Source organism: Talpa occidentalis, unplaced genomic scaffold, assembly GCF_014898055.3.
Source record: "Talpa occidentalis isolate TD23 unplaced genomic scaffold, MPIMG_talOcc4v2.1 talOcc4.2, whole genome shotgun sequence".
In the NCBI taxonomy this organism is placed as follows: domain Eukaryota; kingdom Metazoa; phylum Chordata; class Mammalia; order Eulipotyphla; family Talpidae; genus Talpa; species Talpa occidentalis.
The window spans coordinates 117,960,854-117,982,610 of NW_023602073.1; the positions used below are offsets into that span (position 1 = coordinate 117,960,854).

At 38.1% G+C, this 21,757-nt stretch overlaps 1 protein-coding gene across 5 annotated transcripts in view; it reads right to left on the minus strand.

Moving 5' to 3' along the window:
* Nucleotides 1-21,757, minus strand: part of FAM184A (family with sequence similarity 184 member A) — a 122,715-nt gene that overhangs the window by 64,046 nt on the left and 36,912 nt on the right. For 4 of the 5 annotated variants that reach the window (XR_008553338.1, XM_037520314.2, XM_054699134.1 and 1 more), the window contains exons 1-3: nucleotides 3,410-4,285; nucleotides 2,248-2,383; nucleotides 431-612 (exon numbers count right to left, since the gene is read on the minus strand). Coding sequence is in view for 4 of the 5 variants with exons in the window: in XM_037520314.2 (XP_037376211.2) it covers nucleotides 431-612; nucleotides 2,248-2,383; nucleotides 3,410-4,270 (1,179 nt within the window). In the remaining variant the exon portion in view is untranslated. Of the gene's footprint in view, nucleotides 1-430; nucleotides 613-2,247; nucleotides 2,384-3,409; nucleotides 4,286-21,757 lie in introns of those variants that run through there. The other variant, XM_037520313.2, reaches the window with a different exon arrangement.

A 21,757-nucleotide genomic window follows, 5' to 3' on the forward strand; every position in this document is an offset into this window, starting at 1 on the left:
AGAAATTCAGAATGCTGGTATATGAATTTGCAGAGCAAGAGGCTTGTCATCCTTTTCAGTTTTGTAGAAATTTCCTAGGAATATATACAAATGTTTCATCAATAAAAAAAAACAAACATTATTAACCATAACTACACATTCCACTAAAATAAGTTTATTCCATTTTTGTCTTAAGATAGGGTGAAATGTTTTAAATTTCACATTATAAATTGTTATCAGCAAAATTTTGAACATATTCACAATGTGAGGTAGTCCAGCTTTATACCTTTTTTCAACATAAAAATAACTACTAGAATTAAGAAATACACTGTTACTGTGGAGTGAGAATAAGTACTTTATAATAAATCTGAAATAGACAATAATTGAACTTTCTCCCTTTTCTTTCATGAGGAGGGTAGGGGATGAAGAGAGGTCCTCCATTGCTTTTTACCTTCTCCAGTTCCAGAAGCTGCTGCTTCTGCTCTTCATCCAGACTCTGAGTTTTGCCTTGCAAAAAAGCTCTTTCTTCTTCAAGCTGAGATAATCTCTCATAGGCCCTTGATTTTTCTGATTCTAGATCTTTAATTGTAACCTCCTGGGTCATTTGAGTTGCTTGAAGCATTCCAATATGACCTACTCCCCCAAAAAGAAAATCCCTTCAATTTAAAATTTATTTGTGCTGTGGTATAAAACAGTGTATATTTAATGACACATTTGTACTTAATACCTAAGTAAAATAAATGATCTTTCTTTGGTTTCCTCACTGTGTAAAAGGGAACTATTTACCATGGGAGTATTTATTACCCAAGTAGAATAATTTAACTTAGAAAGAAGTCTTTTTCACATCATTGATATTGCTCCCTACACCCACTGTCATTCTTTCTTCTTTTTTTAAAAAAAAGATTACAGCTATGCAAGTTGAAGTAGCAGCACCTCTTTAGTCTTGTGGTAAAGAAATTGAGAGGATGGGCTGGCTAATACCATGGAATCAAAATGAATAATTTGTTCTTTTCTAATTGCTTTTTTCAATTCTAGTGTAAAGAGTAAAGAAATCGGAATGCAGGGAGCAAAGATGGCAGGCAGCAGTTCAGCTGAAGTTGAATTTATTTTAGACAAGAGACTTGATAAAGAACTAAGGCAGAGTAAGAGACAGATAAGGACAGTAAGGTTATAAAAAAAAAATAAAATTAGTGACAACAGCAAAAAAGGTGGGGGTGGAGGGAATGGGGAGAGAAACAGAGAGATGAAAAGTGCCTATAAGGCTAATATGTGGAATACAGAGAAGCCAAACTAAGGGTCAGGTAAAGACAAGCTCCAAAACTAACCCTTGGAAGCTGACTATAGAGCGGAAGCATCCAGAGGAGGCAGGATGGAGGGAGGGGTGAGAACAGAGGAGAGGCACCACGATGGACTATGGTGGTGGGCTGTGGGTGATCTGGTAGGAGACTGCAGTGGCCATAACTGAAAGGGTATCCAAATATCATCTCAATTGAAAATAAATCCATGCATACATAAAAGCATGTGAGAAAAAGGCCTTAGGAAGCATGCATTAGGGAAGTGATTCTCAACATGTTTGGCCCACCTGGGAACTCTAGTTGGAAAAGCAGCTCACCCCAGGCAGACCTAGTGAATCTGAACTCTGGGGCTGGGGCCCAGCTTCAGGGGTTGCACAAGTCCTGCAAGTGATTGTCATATATGCTAAAGTTGGAAACAACTATGCTAGGAGACAGGTAATCTGGAATTCACTGATGGGCCAATCAAATCAGATGATCTGCTCAAAGTGTGTGCTTTGCCTGGCATTAAATACCTGAGTCAAAAGTGACTTCAGAACTGACAGAGTTCACCCACCTCTTCTCATAAGGACTATGAAATGAGGAGGTCAGCCACATCAGAAAGAGCAATTTGGCTTTAGTACATGAAATGATACCCTTAGTAACAAGCCAAATGAAATGAGATGATGTATTAAATAGTTACAATATTCAAATACTTTAAAATGTATATTATTAACTACAAAGCCTCCTAGAGTGCTTCACTTTTCTTTTAAGTTAATGATTTATTGGTACTATAGTACCTGCTAATTCTTAATTTTTTCCGAAAAATAAGTTATCATTTGCTTATCTTATGATTACTATGATATCAGGGCCCTTGAATATATTTAGACCATAAATAATGTCACAATATGAGAAGAGAAGACTAATTTTGTCCTGAACTAACATTTAAGTGGTGATTACAGCTGAGGAATACACCAAGAACTATGGTCAGACATACTAGCTTTGACGACAAGATCTGAAGCTTGCTGTTGTAAACGCTCTCTGGCTGCTGCTAGCTCACTCTCCACTTCTTTGTGCTTGCTTAATAAGGCAATCTCTCCCTCTTTGGCATCATCAAGTTGTTTTTGAAGAACCTGAGAAAGATCAAATAGCATTTTTAATATATGAGTGATGCTAAGCTAAATAATTCATTTAAAATAGAAGCATCACTCATAGCAGGAATCTAGAAAACTTAAATAAGGGACCAGAAAAATGAATAATTATAAGAAAGCGAAAATCAAAATCAACAAAAAACTATGAACCAGAGACACTTTTTGGGGAGTGGGGGGGCGGGAGGGGAAGGATTGGGGTCAGAATGGGGTGTTTGCAATTGTATGGGGAATATAAAAATAAAATTTATTATTTAAAAAAAAAATCAACAAAAAACTATGAACCAGAGACACTTTTGGGGGGTGAGGGGCGGGAGGGGAGGGATTGGGGTCAGAATGGGGGGGTTGCAATTGTATGGGGAATATAAAAATAAAATTTATTATTTAAAAAAAAAAATAGAAGCATCAACTTCTAATTTATAAGTCACACTTAACAATACTTAATTGAAAATATGTATTGGTGATACATAACTTCTTATCTTCATAGATCATTTGACCCAACCATCAAAGACTATTCTACCCTTCCTGATCCATTCAAATGCTGTACAGATATTAAAATACAGCCAAGTTGTTTTCCATGCCAGTCTAACAAAACCTGGAAAGACTTTTGGCTTGTTTTCAGACTTGTGCCATATCCCTATTTAATTCAGATTTATAAAGCAATCTTAATTTTTTTGTTCAGTTCTGGGTATCAACTGATGCTCAGACCATTTTCTTTTCTCCCAAAGAAAAGAGACATGATTAAATTCTAGCACCAGTATTTTAACTCTCACATTACTTAAATAAAATCCTCTCTTAAACAATCATCAAAGTTCTAAACTTACCTTTTCTGGCCTTCATATATGAAATTCTAATAGAAAATAACAGCTACAGGATAATAAAAACCTCTGTCATATTTTTTCTCTCAAAAGAAATGTATGGAAAGCAAATGGGGGAAAATGTCTAATTGAAAAGAAAAAGAGAAAACTGGAAACCAACATCCATGTGTTGATCGTAACATTCTTAATTTACCTGAACACTGTTCTCTGCTGTTACAAGTGCCACCTGAAGCTTTTGGCATTTATCATGAAGACTTCCAGCTTCATCCTGGACCATCTGTAATTCTGTCTTTAATTTTCCTATGGTTTTTCGTAAAATTGCTTCTTGCCCCTGAAATTCTTTTCTAAGATCGGCTTCCTTTTCTTTACTAGCCTGTAGGCTTTCCGCTGTAAAAAGCTGTGATCTTTTCAAAGTATCAAGCTCATGTTCATAAAAGGACTGAGCTTTATTCAACTTGCCTTCATAGTCCTCAATTAGCTTTTTCCGTTCAACTTTTAGCTCTTCAAGTGTTTTGTTCAAGGCATCCACCTCCATTCTGTGGAGCTCCTCCGCCTTCTCCTGCCCCTTGTTGAGAGAGGCGCTGTGATCCTGCTGCGACTTCAACAGCTCTTGGATCTCCCTTCTGTGTGCATTTCGCAAATCGTCCAATGCCAACCGCTTGTCCTTTTCAAACTGTACTTGGAGTTGTCCAAAACTCTGCAATCTTTCCTCGAATTTCTTTCTAATTTCTTCAACCTCTCTAGACATGGTGACTATGCGTTGGACATGCTGGGCTTCTGCACAAAGCTGCATGTCCTCAACTCTGTGCTTATAAGCTTCAAATTCTGTCAATGCCTGCTGCTTCATTTTTATGTGATCTTCTAATGAGGCTTCTAAAACTTGAATCTTTCTCTTAAGGTCTAACTCCTCAGTTACTTGGCTTTTATATTGCAGTATCTTTTCTCTTGTTTCTGCAAGAATTTGTTGGATTTCTTCTTCATGAGCATCTTTAAGGGCTTGAATTGCAGATTCATGCTCATCATTTTTAGTATTTAAAGCATATATTACCTGCATGGTTTTAAAGAAGATGGGAGGAATCAGTAAACCATTTTTCTTTTTTTTAACTTGAAAATTAATTTTTCACTTCGGCTGATATTTTTCTACTATGTACATAACATTGGCTATGACAAATTTAAATACTGAAGCTTCATACACTGTTTTTGTACTCATGGATTGATTTACTCAGCAAACATTTTTTTAAAAAAATTTTAACAGGAAAGGGGGAATTATGTAAATGCCCAGCAAGGGAACAGGAGGCAGGACCTGAGAGATGATCTACCTTAATCTCACCTTAGCAAAATCTAAAACTTTGCATTTGAAAACTTTTAAACTAGGATTTCAAGCTTCCAAAATTAAGAATATGTTACTGAAAATGAAACAGTGAGGAAGAAAAAGACAAAGGGAGCCCTTCTGGACTATGAGAAAGAAGTTCTGCACATGGCCAGTCTACCTTCCTCGGGGCTTGTTGCAGAGATCAAAAAGAAAGCTTCATAGCAAGTACTGGTGTCCTAAGGGGTAAGAGAGGCTTTGCAACTGAGGGGCTCTCTAAGCCCTAAGTCTTCTCAAAGGTCTTTTTCATCTGTTTAATGTCCAATACTTTTTTTTGAAGATTTATTTATTCATTTATACAAGAACCGGGATACAGGCCAGATGTGCGGGAGAGTGAGAGCATTTACCAGAGACAGAGCAGGGAGCAGAACAGGCAGACTAACTGAAATACACTGCTGAGGGGAGCAGTGGGTGTGACAGGAGTGGTATGCTGAGCCATGTGGGACCCTTGCTAGCCGGCTGGGATTGAACCAGCTCTGCTGAGGCTGCGGACAGCTTCACAGCACTGCACGCAACCGCCTGCGCCACCAGGGGAGGCCCTGTCCAATACATTTTAAATTAGTAATTTATTTTCCAGCTTATCCAATGGTCTGTTTTCAAAGTCGATCCTCTTGTTTCCCAGTAGTCTCTTTACAAATTCCAATTAAGGACTTGTCAACTCTCATATTAAATACTGTAGTTTTATTCACTGCCTAATTTTGGCAAAGCAAGCTAGAGTCCTACAACCAGAGTCTTCTGGGTTCTTGTCTTTATTTTCATTTTGTCCTTTGGTTTTAAGGATTCAATTGGGATCCACCCAACCTTAATTTCAAACAACAACATTATTTCCTCTAGAGTAACACTCCCATTCTTGTTTGTCTTTTGATATTCTCCATCACACCACTGTGATCAAAAAGTACAATTTTGGGAGCCTCCCTGGTGGTGCAAGGAGTTAAGACACAACTTACGAAGCTATCCCCGGCCAGGGAGCTACATGGCACAGCAGACCTCTCCTGTCTTGCCCGCTGCTCCCCTCAGCAGTGTATTTCAGTCAATCTGCCTGTTCTGCTCCCCACTCTGTCTCTGGGGAATCCTCTCACCCCCAACTCATATCACTCAGCTGTACCACAGCTTGTATGCATAAATAAAGAAATCTTTTTAAAAAAGTACCATTTCATGACTGTTATTTAAGGCTTAGAGATGTGCCCACTTTATTCTAAAGTAAAAGAAATGAACACTACATAATCCTACAAACCAAAAATCAGTGCTCTGGAGTTTTGCTCATTTGAGTATCATCTTACTTTCACTTTAGAAATGTATTCTAACACCAAACACTAGAAACTGCAATTAAGATGCAATAAGTTCTGCCATTTTTGTAGAGAACTTGTTTATGCAGCCTAGGGCAAGTGAGTCAGATTACCTGGTTTACATACCCTGGTAATTCCATATTCTACTGCATAATCTAAGTTGTCCTCTACTAAACAGTCCAGGGTTCTTAGCATGACAACTCAGGTAGTGAGAAAACCCATTATGTGATTCTGAAAGGATATTATATAAAATATACCATATTGATCAAATATTTTATTCCAGGAAAAGAGTGTTATAATAAGTTTATAAAAACATAAAAAAAGGAAGAAAAAAAAGGTTAGCATACATAATAGAAATTTAGGTATTCTTGTAAATGAGTGCTTGAATATATCATTATCTATATTATTTTTAAACAAGAATGCCATAGATGTTCAAGTTGACTTAAATAAAATGCAGAATCCTTTATCTTTCTAACAGTTATAAAGGTAATCATTTATTAATATCCTTCTCTGATTTATTATTGTATCTCAGATCAAGGAAATGTAAATGTAATTTGTTCTTTGAACAACAGAACATATGTTCTGATAGCTTCTATTTGAACTGTATGAACTAACAAAACTGGATTTTTGACTCTAGGTAACTAAATTTCTTCATGTTTCAAATTTTCCAAAATTAAATAGGGGTCATATTCAGTCTATCCTACTGACATCATAATTATAAGATCAGCCTAGTATTAACATTTAAATAAAATGATGTCATAAAGATTTTTTGAAAAACATAAGGCACCATAAAGATAGTAAGGCTTCCTTAATAGTTTGTATCATTTACTTAGGGAGAGAATGAGACTGATTTTAAAAGAAACTTCAGTGAGTGATCATAATCATCCATAAAATTGGTTATTATTTTTAACATAGGAAAAGGAAATGCTCTAATGTCTCTTTTCATAACTATTTTAAAAGACATTAGGAGCCATTTGCAGTTTTTCTGGAACTATGAACATTCACAGAATATGACAGTACAATCATTTCAGCAATTTCATGCATTTCACAGTTCCATTTTATGCCAGTAGTACACAATTTAACTACATATTCCATGATAAATAATTTTTACTTTTTCTATTAAGATGTTTCAAATAATCTTACCAACAGATAAAATGAGAACAATTCTAAATCACAGCTTTAAAAATCTACTTAGGTAAAATAGTTTTTAAAATAGCCTTTTTTCTTAATTGAAATAACACTGCATTATCACATTATATAAGTTTCAGGTGTTCAACATTGTGGGTTTCTATGGACTGAGCTGTGTCTTCTCTTCCCCACCCAATTCCCTTCCCCTATGTTGAATTCCTAACCTCCAATATCATGGTCTTTGGAGATGGTAATTAAATACCTCTAGGAGGTAATTAAGTTCACATAAGGTCATAAGGGTTAGGGTCTCATGATGGGATTAGTGTCCTTATAAGAAGAGACATCAGTAAGCTCACTTCTTCCCTTTGCCACACGAGGACACATCAAGTAAGTCCACAGTATTTTGTTAAGGCAGATTGAGCTAATACACTGGGAGTATACAAATATGCTCCCACTAAAATCTAGCTTATTAGTTATAAAGTACATTCATTGTAAAGTATGTGTTATATTAGTATAAAATGACAATGAAAATGGAAACAAAAAATTAAGGAGATATTGTAACAGATACCCTGCTAGTTTCCTTAAAACTTAACTAGTGGAATGAAACTGATTTATAAAGGTTATACATTAAAAAATATTTCAAGAATAATGAACATGAATCATTATGTTTATAAAAAACAATATTTTGAGGAAAATGTGAAAAAACCAATTACCTAAATAAAATCTGACATCTTACTAATAAGTCTTTAGTGGTCAATTTCTACTACACACATTAGTGCCTTCAGTAACATAAAAAATTTACCAAAGTCCTGCTATAGGCCAAGACCTATAATTGACACAGAAAATAAAAACTATTTTCCCCCAGGGGACTTGCCTGAATAATAATATCTGATTCTGTGAGCTACTTGTCCTCACTTTTCCAGAGTGGTGTTGAAAAGCCAAAGGCCAGGCTGAAACGGCTCAGAAACATGGAGGGGATTTTTTTTTTTAAGATTTATTTTTATTCATTTATGCATAGAAGAACTAGGATGTAGGCCAGGGGTGCAGGGGATGAGAGGATTCACCTGAGCCAGAGTGGGGAGCAAAACAGGCAGATCTACTGAAATACACTGCTAAAGGGAGCAGTGGGCGAGAAGGGAGAAGTCCTCTACACCATGTGGGTCAGCTCCCTGGCTGGGGATTGAACTCATGCCGAAGAAGTGCCTGATGATAGCTTGATAGTGCTGAGACTTTAACCTCTGTGCTACCAGGAGGTCCTGGAGGGTTTTTTTTTAAGAGACTGTGAGATTGGTGAAGAAATAAGGCACCAGCAGATGGATATTTAAAGAGGGTTTTAATGGTATTTCACATATTAAGAGAGATTTAAGCCCTCTTAACCCATATTCTCACAAAATATTCAGCCACATATTAATTTGCTATTAATGACTGTAGAACTCGATCCAGGAGGAAGATGCACTGAATTTCTGATCATCAAGGTGAGGGGAAAAGGAGATTTTACTTAGACAGAGTAGTTTAGTTTCTACAATGAACTATGTCATTTTTCCCCCTTTTCTTGTGCTAGTTTCTTTTAAGTTAGAAAGAAAAATTTGAAAGACAAAGGCTGTTCTTCATACGTTGTATGGTCAAATTAATAACAATAGGCTTAGTGCTATTTATGAAATGAAATCTGAAAGTATAATGTCCATAAAAAGGGGGAGGGTACATGTTCCCTGCCCCATCTAATGAAGAGTAGTGTAGAGTGGGGAGGAGAAGCTAAGAAGACTTGGGGAACAGAGACGTGAACAAGCTGTGCTTGCTTCTTGGCATTGTAATTATACCAGGGACCTGGGGACATGGAAGGAGATACATGGAGACACACAGAGACACTTGGAAGAGACATGGCTCAGAGGCCCATGGGGAAGCTGACAACGACAGTCATTACTTTTTAAATTGTACTTTGATTTTTTTTTTTAAAGAAAACTTCTTGAGAGTTTTCTTTTTATATATATATATATTTTAAGATTTATTTATTTATTTATACAAGCACTGGGTACAGTCAGAAGCGCGGGAGGGCGAGAGAATTCACCAGAGCCAGAGCGGGGAGCAGAGCAGGCAGAAGGACCGAAGCACACTGCTGAGGGGAGCAGCGGGCGGCAGGAGAGGTTTGCACGCCATGTGGGACCCTCCTCCGGTGGTCGGGGAGCAGCCGGGGATCAAACCAGCGCTGCAGATGCTGCGGGCAGCTTTGCAACCCAGCGCTCAACCGCTGCGCCACCTGGGAGGTCCTGTACTTTGATTTTGCTCCTTTTATCCCAGACTTGCCTAATCCCTTCTGCCCTCTCCTATGGTTCCCCAACGGAAGGTGCCTTAGACTTGTGGAGAGATTTCAGGCCACTTGTGGAGAGAATTGGCCTGCTTTGGGCCAATTCTGTTTGACTAGGCATTTACCTAGGATGTAATGGGTAACTTTGGTTGTTTAACTGGGAAACTTACCTTTCTCTTTTCTATGCACAAAATCCTATTAAAGTTCTTTTCTATTAAAGTTTTTCACACTAAGAGTTTGCTTTCTCCTTATGCTGTGGGTAGCAGGACCTCTTTAGTGCATGCAGGTTTGGGAGTCTCAGGGTGCCCCTCCATCTGCACCCTAACATTAGCAAAAAGAGTTAACTTCGATTTATTTAAGCCAAGAGCACTATAAAATCCTAACTGAAAAAGAGTTTTAAAATCCAATTACTTTGAGAAAGAATTACCTCTTATGTATATTTTCTCTCTATGTGATTCCAGAATTATTGTTGAAAAAAATCTTTTGGAAAGTATTTATAAAGTATAATAATGCTGGAGATAATTTTCTCTACATAAATACATGTGTTTCCCCAGGAGATTTAACTTGACTTCTAAAATAGCAAACTTAAGTCCTACCACAAGGTTTATTATTTACGGGCCATGTTATTGGAGCTGTGCTACCATACTTTAGCCAAGACAGAGAGTGAGCCTCCCTCAGTGAGACAGGTCAAGCACTGCAAAAAATGCAGAAAACCCTCCTCAGATATCATTCATCTAAGAAACAAAAGATATGAACTACTAGGATAAGGGCAAAAACCCTGCTTCCTTAGCTCACCCCATCTCCCTGCCCCCAGGGCACAGATAACCAATTGAAACTGGGAGAACCAATTGAAACTGAGGAAGAGAAATGGTGTATAGAATATATAACACTTAGACACTTTATATTATATTAGGTTGTTATATAAAATATATGCAGAAAGAGAAATCGAATATAGGTGTTCAAGGCTTGGAACCTCCTTACCATAAACTCATGGGCAAAACATTAAAAAGGATGTAAATTTGATCTAGTAAACAAAGAGAAAATGAGTGCTTATGAAGTACTACATTTATTGAAAATACCACAGCACTAAGCAAGATAAATTGAAAAAGAGAGAGACTTAAAAATAGTTAAGATCTAGGGGCCTCCTTGGTGGCGCAAGGGGTTAAGATGCAGCACTATGAAGCTATTGGCAGCCGATGGAGCACAAGTTGGATTCCGGCCAGGGAGGTGACCCACATGGCGCAGATGGCCTCTCCTGACTCACCCGCTGTTCCCTCAGCAGTTTATTTCAGTACATATGCCTGTTCTTCTCTCCACTCTGTCTCTGGTGAATCCTCTCACTCCGCATCTCTGGCCTGCACCCCAACTCTTGTATGCATAAATATATAATCTTTAAAAAAATAGTTAAGGGTTTATATTAATTTCTACCTGGGAAAAGAAAAGGAAAATCTGAAAGATATTTCAAAGGATGAAACAAAAATATTAAAAGAGGAAAATTGAATTCAAAATTCTAAGCTAAAAGATAGGACTTGGGCCCCTTGTGGTGCAAGGGTTAAGCACCACACTGTGAAGCATCCACAGCTGGGCAGCATGAGTTCGATCCCAGGGCCAGCTAGGGAGCAACCCACTGGTGCAGCAGACTCTTCTGACTCGCCCGCTGCTCCCTTCAGCAGTGTACTTAGGTCAACCTGCCTGTTCTGTTCCCCACACTGTCTCTGGTGAATCTCTCAACCCACTGTATCTCTGTCCTGTACCCCAGCTCTTGTATGCATAAATAAATAAAATCCTTAAAAAAAATAAAAGATAGGACTTAAGGTAAGGTCAGATAGAAATGCTAGTATTAAGAAAGGAAACTAGGTTTCTTGGCTTATTTATTTTTAATTATTTGGCATGTGGGAGATGTCCAATTGGAGAAATTGATTAATTCAATTTTGGACATGTGGCATTTGAGGTGGATGGCAGACATCCATGTACCAGCAGCTGTCTTAAAGGCTGAAATGGACAGAAACTTTCTAAAATAAGTTTAGGATTCTATCACCTCATAACACCATTTAATGCTTGCCACACAAAGCTCTTTAATTTATTCAAGGGCATCACTTGGCACTGGGCACAAAAGTAACTGACTTCTAAAACCACGGTCATACCGTACAATTAATCAGCTCTATCACTAAAAATCACAGATAGCTCTAAAAGACTAAAGCTATAGATGTAATCTACTAAGAACTAACTTCCTTTCCAAATTATTATAAATTTGGGCACTCACACATGCTGAGCATTTAACATGATCAAATGAAGCCAACAGACATACCAGAACTCAATGACCACAAATATTCAGTATTCAAACCACAAGATGGGTAATTCCTTGAAGACCTCTAGATGTGACTACATCCTACCTTGTCTGGTAGACACTTACCATGTGCAAAAGATTTGGGTTTCTTCCTTTCTTGACACACCAGTATTTATTTCACCATCTGCCCTTTCTGAAAGGAGCTAAGAGGATAGAAATAAGACCTTAAACAGACTGAGAAATTTCTTCCACATACAGTTATAAATTAATGTAGCAGAACTTGAAACCATTCAAGAACTGCTAAATTACACATATATCCTAAATACACTGCCTAAATACACATATATCCACTATTACCACTGAAGCAAAGAGCCAATATCTTTAGTAGCAATCTCAAAAGCCTTGAAATTATGTCCTCTTATTTTGTCCCAGCAGGTAAAGACTGGAAAGTGACTGAGCACTGACAATATCCAAAATACACACCATTATTACAGTGTTTTAAATTTTATTTTATGCTATGCTTTAATAAAAAAGACTTTCACCATAAATTACTGTATCTAATGTCTTACTAACTAATGTGGGAAAGAATCTCTGTTACTCTGAAGAGCATAATTGTGTTTAAAATGGCAGGAAGAGCTGTTTCCTAAGTATTGCCTATTAGGTTACCACCTCTTTTTTCCCCACTCTTAAAAGTCAGAGGCTAATCACTCAAAGGGCTATAATATGCTTAAATTCTCCCCCTACTCTCAGAAAGTATATGTTTCAACAGTCTGCATTTTCCAAATGTTGACATATTTCCCATCCTACATGTTCTTCTACAATGTGAACCTTTAACTCTATGATGAGTTCCTAGACCCAATTTCATTTAAGTGTATGTGAAAGGCTTTCCTATACAAGCAATTCCTGGACACCAACAAGGAATCCAAGAATTCAACTCAATTCTGATACTATCCAGAGAGATTCCACAGGTACAGTACTCAGACTTCCAAGACTACCCTCCATTTCAGATACTCAGGCTGTTACTGTTGCTTTTATGACAATAGGTTATAAATCAGAGGTTTGCCACGACCACCTCCTGGCTCACAGAATTTAGGAAACATGCTTACTCACTAGGTACCAATTTATTACAAGGTAATGAATGAATAGCCAGATGAAGAAATACATAGGGCCTGATATGTGGGAAGTGGCATGGAGCTGTTATGGCCTCTACAAGCCACCATTCTCTCCAAATCTCCTTGTGTGATCACCAAGCAAAAGTTCTCTGAACTGTTCATTTTGTGTGTGGATTTTATGGACACTTTAGTACATTAGGCACAATTGATCAATTCATTGGTCAATGGCCACTGAGTCAACCTTTAGGCCCTCTCCCCTCCCAGAGGTCAGGGGATGGGACTGAATTTTCCCTCACATGGTTGGTTCCCTGGCAACCAGCATACATCTTTTAAGTGGAGTCCACAATGAAAGACACCTTTGTCATTCTCCTCTCAATACTCAGAAAATTCCAAAGGTTTGGGAAGCTGTGAGCCAGGAACCTTGACAAAGATCAAATATACATGAGTAATATATCATGATCATTTAAATGACATATTTTTTCTTTAAATCACAAATCACACTTCCCCATCAAAAAGGTGAATCCAATTCTCCTCCTCTCAAATTAAGGTGGCCTTCATGATTTACTTGCATGTAAAAATAAAAATGGCTGAAGTGTAACTGAATGACTTCCAAACCTAGATTAGCAGAAGCCATCTTTCTCAGATTCTAGCAGCCACCATGCCGTGAAAAGACCAAGATACCTGGAAAGGACACAGAGGTCCTCTAGTCAACTACTCTAGCTCAATCTAGCCTTCAAATCATCCCCAACTAGGAATACGTAAAGTCATCATCTTTGATGGATTTTCCAACCCCATTATTCTAACTCCCAACAGAGAGAGTCATACCAGACAGTAAAGTCTTCCCATCTGTGAGCCCAGACATTATGGAACAGAGACAAATCATTCCCAGAATGACTGTGAATCCTCAAGATTTTGTGAGTATAATAAAATAATTTTGTTTTTTTATAGTTATTATGGTGGGGTTTTGAAAGACAGCAATCAATAGATAACTGAAATGTTTGTACTGGGTGACATGGCTTCTCTCCACATTATTGACCATATTCCACATTTTTCTTCCCCTCTATTCTCCTGTAACTTTCATTTCAAAATACTGTTGTTTTTGGTTTTGGTTTTGTTTTTGGCCAGTGATAAATGCCTACTGCGCATTTCTCAATTTATTTAGACAATTCAAATCCAGAAACTATCATATCCAATAAAAATAATTTCTTAGGGGCCTGGTTTCCAGCTTGTTTTAGTAGCTTCTTTCTCAACATCCTCTTGATTTTTTGACTACTTTAGTTTTTTTCACTTTTTTAAATCTAATCTATGTTTAACTTGGTGATGACTAAAGACCATTACTTGAAGATGCTGTGCACCCAAATTTACCCATGGTAAGTAAGCATTCTGTCAGGCATAAGAACTTTTCAGCACTTAATGTAAATAAGGCACTATGCCAATATTCAGATGATTATCATTATAAAAACTTTATTAATGAGATTGGCTATAATGATTTTTATATATCTACTCTTATCCACATTATTTTAGCAGAAAACACACTTTAATGTTTTTAACAAGAGACTATTCTTATTTGATATATACTCTCAATATAAATTCTTCAAACCACTACATTTTATAAACTCAGTCTATTTTATAATTTTCTCTACAGCTAATAGGTATAAATTGGTCACTCATAATCACAATACAAAAACCCCAGCTGTTAATTTTCCTGACAGAACCATACTTCCTTAATGAGTCTTTATAGCTACTGGCAAAGAAAAACCTAATGCTATTGCTTCTAATTTTAGTCACTTCTAGATTAAAGTTTAAGACTTTCAGAACATATTCAATTAGATTCTGGCATTATAATCAATTACAATTCAAAATTCCTTGTGGAACTCTTTGCCATCCAAGGACCTGATCTCCTAGTTTCACCTCTACTTTTACCTTGCTCTGGTGAGTTTCTGCTTTTCACAGATATATATTAAGAACAAACTATACAGGGCCTCCCCGGTGGCGCAGTTTGAGCACTGGGTTGCGAAGCTGCCGCGCCGCCTCAGCCTCTGTGGCGCCGGTTCGATCCCCGGTTCGATCCCCGGTTCGATCCCGGTTCGATCCCCAGCTGCTCCCCGGCCACCGGAGGAGGGGTCCCACATGGCACGCAGACCTCTCCTGCCGCCCGCTGCTCCCCTCAGCAGTGTACTTCGGTCCTCTGCCTGCTCTGCTCCCCGCTCTGGCTCTGGTGAATTCTCTCACCCTCCCACGCTTCTGACTGTACCCAGTGCTTGTATAAAAAAATAAATCTTTAAAAAAAAAAAAAAAAAAGAACAAACTATACATATGGTCAATATTATCCTCTTGCTACTTTTAGGAAGGTGTGGTAGGAAACCCTTCCTGATGCACTGGCTAGCTAGTGGCTGAAGTAACAACCATGATGTCTAGGAATGAAAAATAAAAAGTGATGAAAGGAGGGGTTGAAAATAGGGAGAAGGGCCTCCCCTGTGGCGCAGCGGTTGAGCGCTGGGTTGCGAAGCTGCCCGCGGCCTCTGCGGCGCCAGTTCGATCCCCAGCTGCTCCCCGGCCACCAGAGGAGGGTCCCACATGGCGCACAGACCTCTCCTGCTGCCCACTGCTCCCCTCAGCAGTGTACTTCAGTCCTTCTGCCTGCTCTGCTCCCCGCTCTGGCTCTGGTGAATTCTCTCACCCTGCCACACTTCTGACTGTACCCAGTGCATGTATAAACAAAAAAAAACAAAAAACAAATAAAAAAAAAAAAGTACTTTAAAAAAAACAGGGAGAAAATGGGAGATAGGGAAAAATGAAGGGATGAACAAACCAAAGGAGAATGAGCTATACTGGAAAAGGGAGGAGGGCTAAATGGTTAAGAAGTTTAAACAGATATTCAGAATAACTTCCATGCGGTTATTCTGAAGTTAAAGAGTAGAAGGAAAATGTGTCAGAGTTTAAGAGATGAGAGGCTAGATGTTAGATGGCCCACCCATGGCAAGTTTTTCTCTGATGAGAATGAGAAACAATGAGGGGAAGTACAGATAGAAGAACCAGTTGGCCTGAACCTCAATAACTTATTACATAAGGGTCAGGAGTAATGATTTACAGGTGGCAATGAGAGCAAGAAGAAAAAGATGTCACCTCCAGGATCTCTGATTGATAAAATGTGTGAAAATAAAACAGCGGTCACATGAAGGCTGCAGGAAATTCAGTATCTTAGGGAATAAGCCAGGTTAGTAATTAAAGTGAGAAGACAGAATAACTTCTAGAGAGATGTGGCTATACCATGGAATAAGAGTTCTAAAGAGCAAGAATGAAAAACCATGAGTTGTCCAGGAAAAGAAAGCACACAGCTACCTGAGGATAAGCCAGATGACCCAGGGGCCTGTGTTTGGAAGTGGGCACAAAGATATATTTTGGTCTTTGAATTAACAGTGGATTTTTCAGATGCTAAATATGTCAGAGAGTGATGACTAGAGTTAGTCTTCCTCCTTACACTTGTATAACATTCATGTAACAAATATTTGAGTTCCTACTATGTGACAGACATCTATTGGTCTCCATCACAAAGTCTTGACAGGTTATCTTCAAAATGTTTCTCAAATCTGCCCCTGTATCTCAACTGCTACAAGCCTAATCTTGGCCCTCATAATTTCTCACCAGAATATATTCACAAGAGCCTCTTACTAGTTTCCTTGACTCCATCTACCCCTGTTAAGGTGACCTATTTAAGACAAAGACTCAGCATATACACAAGAGTGGCAGGACAAGGAGAATGTCCTCTCAACAAATGAATGACCCCAATATATTTGTATGCAAGTAAACTTAAGCTGGATAGTCTTGATAGTTTTAGCGAAACAGAAAGCGGCTTTGGCTTATCTATCCCATGTGTATGCTAAAACCAAAGAGGGCACAACTGTGGATAATTCAGAGACAGCAACATGATATACTGCAGCAATAATAAGTAATTATATAAAAGTGGGTTAAATGGTATTGTAGAGCATCATTAAGTCTATGCATTAGTTTCACTTGCCATGGTAACAGTTGATGACACAGTGGCTTAAAGCAACCCAAATTTATTAAGCTTACAATTCTGGTGGTCAGAAGTCTAAAAATAGCATCACTAGGCTAAAATCTAGAGGTTCTTGAGGAAACTCTGTTTTCTGGACTTTTCTAACTTCTAGAGGCCCCTTGCATTGCTTTCCATCTTGAAAGTCATTTCCACCTTGGAAGTCAGCAAAGGTGGGTCAAGTCATTCTCATATCCTATCACTCTGACAATGATTCTGCTTCTCACTTTCACTCAAAAAGGATTCTTGTAATTACAGTAGCCCCATCCAAATAATCAAGAATAATCTCCCCACCTCAAGATATTTAGCTTAATCACAATGGTGAATGTGGTAATAGATAGAGATTCAAGGGATTAGAATGCAGATATCTTATAGGGAGAGAAGAGGCATTATTCTACCATCATCCAGTCCCATAATTTTCTCCATCAACACTCCACAATCCAAAAGTTAAAACAGAGAAAACCAACAATAAAAGTGACCTAGGATTAAAGTTTAAAGACATGCAGGGTCGCTGAAGAGGGCAAAATAAAGCAATAGACTTGGCTTCAGTTCAAATTGTTTCTAGGCCAGCTGACTTTGCCAACTCCTTTATGACCACAGAGTACTCTTATCCAGGCTCCTTATTCACCAGTTTTTCTGATTATCATAGGGTATTAGTATAAGAATATGTGGACAAGGGCCTCCCTGGTGGTGCAAGGGGTTAAGAAGCAACCTATGAAGCTATCCACAGCCACTGCAGCATGAGTTTGATCCCCGGCCAGGGAGCTACCCACATGGTGCAGCAGACCTCTCCTGTCTCTCCTGCTGCTCCCCTCAGCAGTGTATTTCAGTCAATCTGCCTGTTCTGTTCCCTACTTTGTCTCTGGTGAATCCTCTCACCCCACCCCCACACCTCTGGCCTGTACCCCAATTCTTGTATGCATAAATAAATCTTAAAAAAAAAGAATGGGCCTCCCTGGTGGCGCAAGGGGTTAAGCACAATACTATGAAGCAATCCACAGCCTCTGCAGCACAAGTTCAATCCCCAGCTGGCAGGGAGCAACCTACATGGCGATGCAGACCTTTCCTGTCTCTCCTACTGCTCCCCTCAGCAGTGTATTTCAGTCTGCCTGTGTTCTGTTCCCCACTCTGTCTCTGGTGGATCCTCTCACCCCCCTGCATCTCTGCTCTGTACCCCAGCTCTTATATGCATAAATAAATCTTTTAAAAAAAAAAGAATGTGTGGACAATGTAAACATATTCAACTAACAACATTGAAGTACACATTCTTTTAGGTCACTTAAGGAAGGTGTATGTCAGCATAGAAATCATAAGACTAATTTATATGCCAAAGACATTCCATGATTGAATAGATTCTTTTAAAGTTTTATTGCATAAAATTAATGCAAAAACATCCAATCAAATGCACTGTAGCCTCAGAGAGTATAAAATTTCTAGTTATCTTTAGGTATCTAAAAAAAAGGCTTTTAAGAAAACCACCTCCCACACTGACAGTTTATGCTGGGAAGGAAGTAACTGCAAACATATTTTAGGCAAATGATGACTAAAAAAAAAGACTTTATTTTAATTAATTAACATTATGTTTTACAGTTTTCCCTTCATACCCTAGAATAATATACATTTTTTCTTTTTTTCTAACATAGGCAATGTGGTAGATTCAAGTTCAGTTTATGAAGATTCCAATGAACACACAAGGAAAGAATCTGAGTGTAACTTAATCCCATGCTTATGATTGCAGGGTGGCTGCCAGGTGACTGGCAACTCACACAAAAGATGAGTATTCCCACCCCCACTATCCTTTCCCCCTCTCATCTGAGGGTGCTTAGGGAGATAATAGAAGTGAAAGTCACAGTCATGTGAGGGTGTTTAGGGTGGTAATAAGAGTCATAGACACACAAGCCCATGACAACAGCTAACAACCAGAGCAGGAACTAAGTAAACAGCAGAGGCAACCATCTGCCTCCATTTTTAGATACAGTAATTTCTCAATATTTGTGGGTTCTCTATTTTCCAAATTTGCCTACTTGCTAAATTTATACATGCTCTTTTTTTTAAACAAGATTTATTTATTATGCATACAAGAGCTGGGGTACAGGCAAGAGGTGCAGAGGGTTAGAGGATTCACTAGAGACAGATTGGGGAACAAAACAGGCGGACTGACTGAATACACTGCTGAGGGAGCAGAGAGCAAGACAGGAGAGGTCTGCTGCGCCATGTGGGTTGCTCCCTGGCCATCTGGGAATCGAACTTGCGCTACAGAGGCTCGGATTGCTTTATGTGTGGTGCTTAACCCCTTGCGCCACCATGGAGGCCCTATATGTGCTCTTTTAACAATGTGTTCGATATACTTCATTCAGGCATGGGTTATAGTGTGTTGATCATGAGCTCATTACTCAATAATATGTACAAAGTTCGTAGTCTTTAAACAGAAATGCACCTAAAACAAGATTATTTATTGAACAACTGATGAAAACATGACCAGAGGATGTCAGCTGTAACTATTTCCTCTAGAACATAATTGATAGAACATACCTACCTCAAATAATGAGAATCAACTCTATTTTATTTGCTGCTCATCTCTACTTTTGATAGCTGTGGTCCCTAATAGTGTTGTCCTATCGCCATCAGAGGAAAGAATATATACAAAAACATATATATCAGTGACTATTCCAGGAGAGAATGAACCAAGGGGCAGGGACCTGGAGAGTGGGTACAAACTGCCATTAACTGACCTCTCCTCCTGCACAACCACCTCAGTTTTTGCAGTAATTCTGAAATAGGTATTGTTACTTTCATTTCTACAGATGAAGAACTGAGGGCCTGGTACGTTAGTAAATGGTGTCAGTGAAATTCAAACTGGACCTGTCTAACCCAGAACCACACCTCTAGCCCAGATGGTGGGCACTGTGGCTCTGAGATTGTGCTCTTTGGTCTGCCCATGAAAAACCTCAATCTAATATAGACCCATGCACTCCTGGCTTTCAGAAGACTGAATTTCCCTTTACTTATGGAAAAATATGTCAGAGATTTGGAAACATAGTATTTCAACATTACTCTTTCAAATTATTCTTAAAACCTTAAACTAGGTACTAGTAGAGTTTCTTTAAGAAAATCAGACACATAAATTTTACCCAAACCAAAAAAACAAATAAAGTTGCCAATAACTAAAATTTGTCAGATTAACCTACTACTATATAAACTGTTCACTATACTTTATTCTAGTTACATTTTCTCAAAAGTCTATTGGAATAAATAAAATATACAATTTAAAAATGTAATAGTAAATTAATAATATAAAGTAGCCAATAGTGCCTATCAAATATGTTTCATAAACTAGGCATTCAATATAAGTTTAACATATGGACCTTTACACTCACCTTAATCAAATTTAAGTAAATCTTCTTTTGCTATTTTGAGTAGGCTATTACTTTGAACACACACAATCACACAAACATATGATTGCCCTCCAAATGAGATGTACTTTCTTTATATAGTGTTTCACTAGGGAAAACATGAAGAGCAATAAATGTAATACTACTTAGTATTTTTGCTCTGAAATGTTTTCTGAAAGAAATGAGATTCTGCTAAGACTGACCAAGAAGGAAAGCTGAAAAATGTAAATACCCGTGAACAGACATTCCGCAAAATAAACATAATGTTTCAAATCAGAAAGTCTAATGTCTAAAATTTTTGCATACTCAAAATAGCATTTAATTTTATTAGAAAAAGAGCAAGGCAAACAAGGATGCAAAAATTTATTCAGAAATAAAAATTCAGCATTTGCCACAGGATTAGTTATAGTTTTGATTTAATCTCCCATACATACACTGAAGTTCATAACAAAGATCTGGAGGTGATAAAGCATTCCATGTAATTCAAGACTGGTGTAGATTAAATATAAGTATCCTACACCCACACCTCAAAAATACTGAGGATTGGTTCTAGACCACTACAACAGTAAAGCAAATACTGGTAAAGTGGGTCACATGAATTTTTTTGGTTCCAAGTGCATTAATTACATTTCTACTATACTGTATATTATTAAGGATGTAGTACTACTATTTCTTTTTTTAAAAAGTATATACCTTAATTAAAAGTATTTCATTGCTTAAAAAATGGAAAATATTATCTGAGTCTTCAGGAAGACTTTTTATTTTTTTTAAAAGGCTATTAACTTTTTTTTTAAGATTTATTTATTTTATACAAGCACTGGGGTACAGGCCAGAGGTGCGGGGTGGTGGGGGGCGGTGAGAGAATTCACCAGAGACAGATCAGAGAGCAGAACAGGCAGAAGGACCAAAGTACACTGCTAAGGAGAGCGGGCAAGACAGGAGAGGCTGCCTTGCCACATGGGAATCTCCCCGGCCGGACGGGAATCAAACCAACACTGCTGAGGCTGTAGACAGTTTCACAGCGCTGCGCTCAACCCACTGTGCCTCCAGGGAAGCCAAGACTTTATTTTTAGCAGAGGGTTTTGCCTCCATGTTAATGACTGCAGACTAATTAGGATGGTGACCGTTGAAAGTTGGGTTGAAGTAATTTTTTTTAAATGACAATAATGAAGGGTGGTAAATCGATTGACTCTTCTTTTCACAAAAGATTTCTCAGCTGTTTGATAGCATTTTACTCACATTGAGCTTCTTCCAAAACTAGAGTCAATCCTCTTAAAGCCTGCCACTACTTTATAAACTATGTAATATTCTAAATCCTCTAATTTTATGTAGTCTTCTAAATCCTGTTGCCATTTCCACAATGTTCACAACCTCTTCACTAGGAGCAGATTCTATCTCAAGAAACCAATTTCTTTGCTAATCCACAAGAAGCAACTCCTTATCTGTTCAAGTTTGATCACGAGATTGCAATACTTCAGTCATATCTTCAGACTCCACTTTTCATTCAAGTTCTTTTGCTATTTCTACCACATCTGCATTTACTTCCTCACTGAAGTCTTGAATGCCTCAAAGTCATCCATGAGGGCTGGAATCAACTGCTTTCAAGCTCCT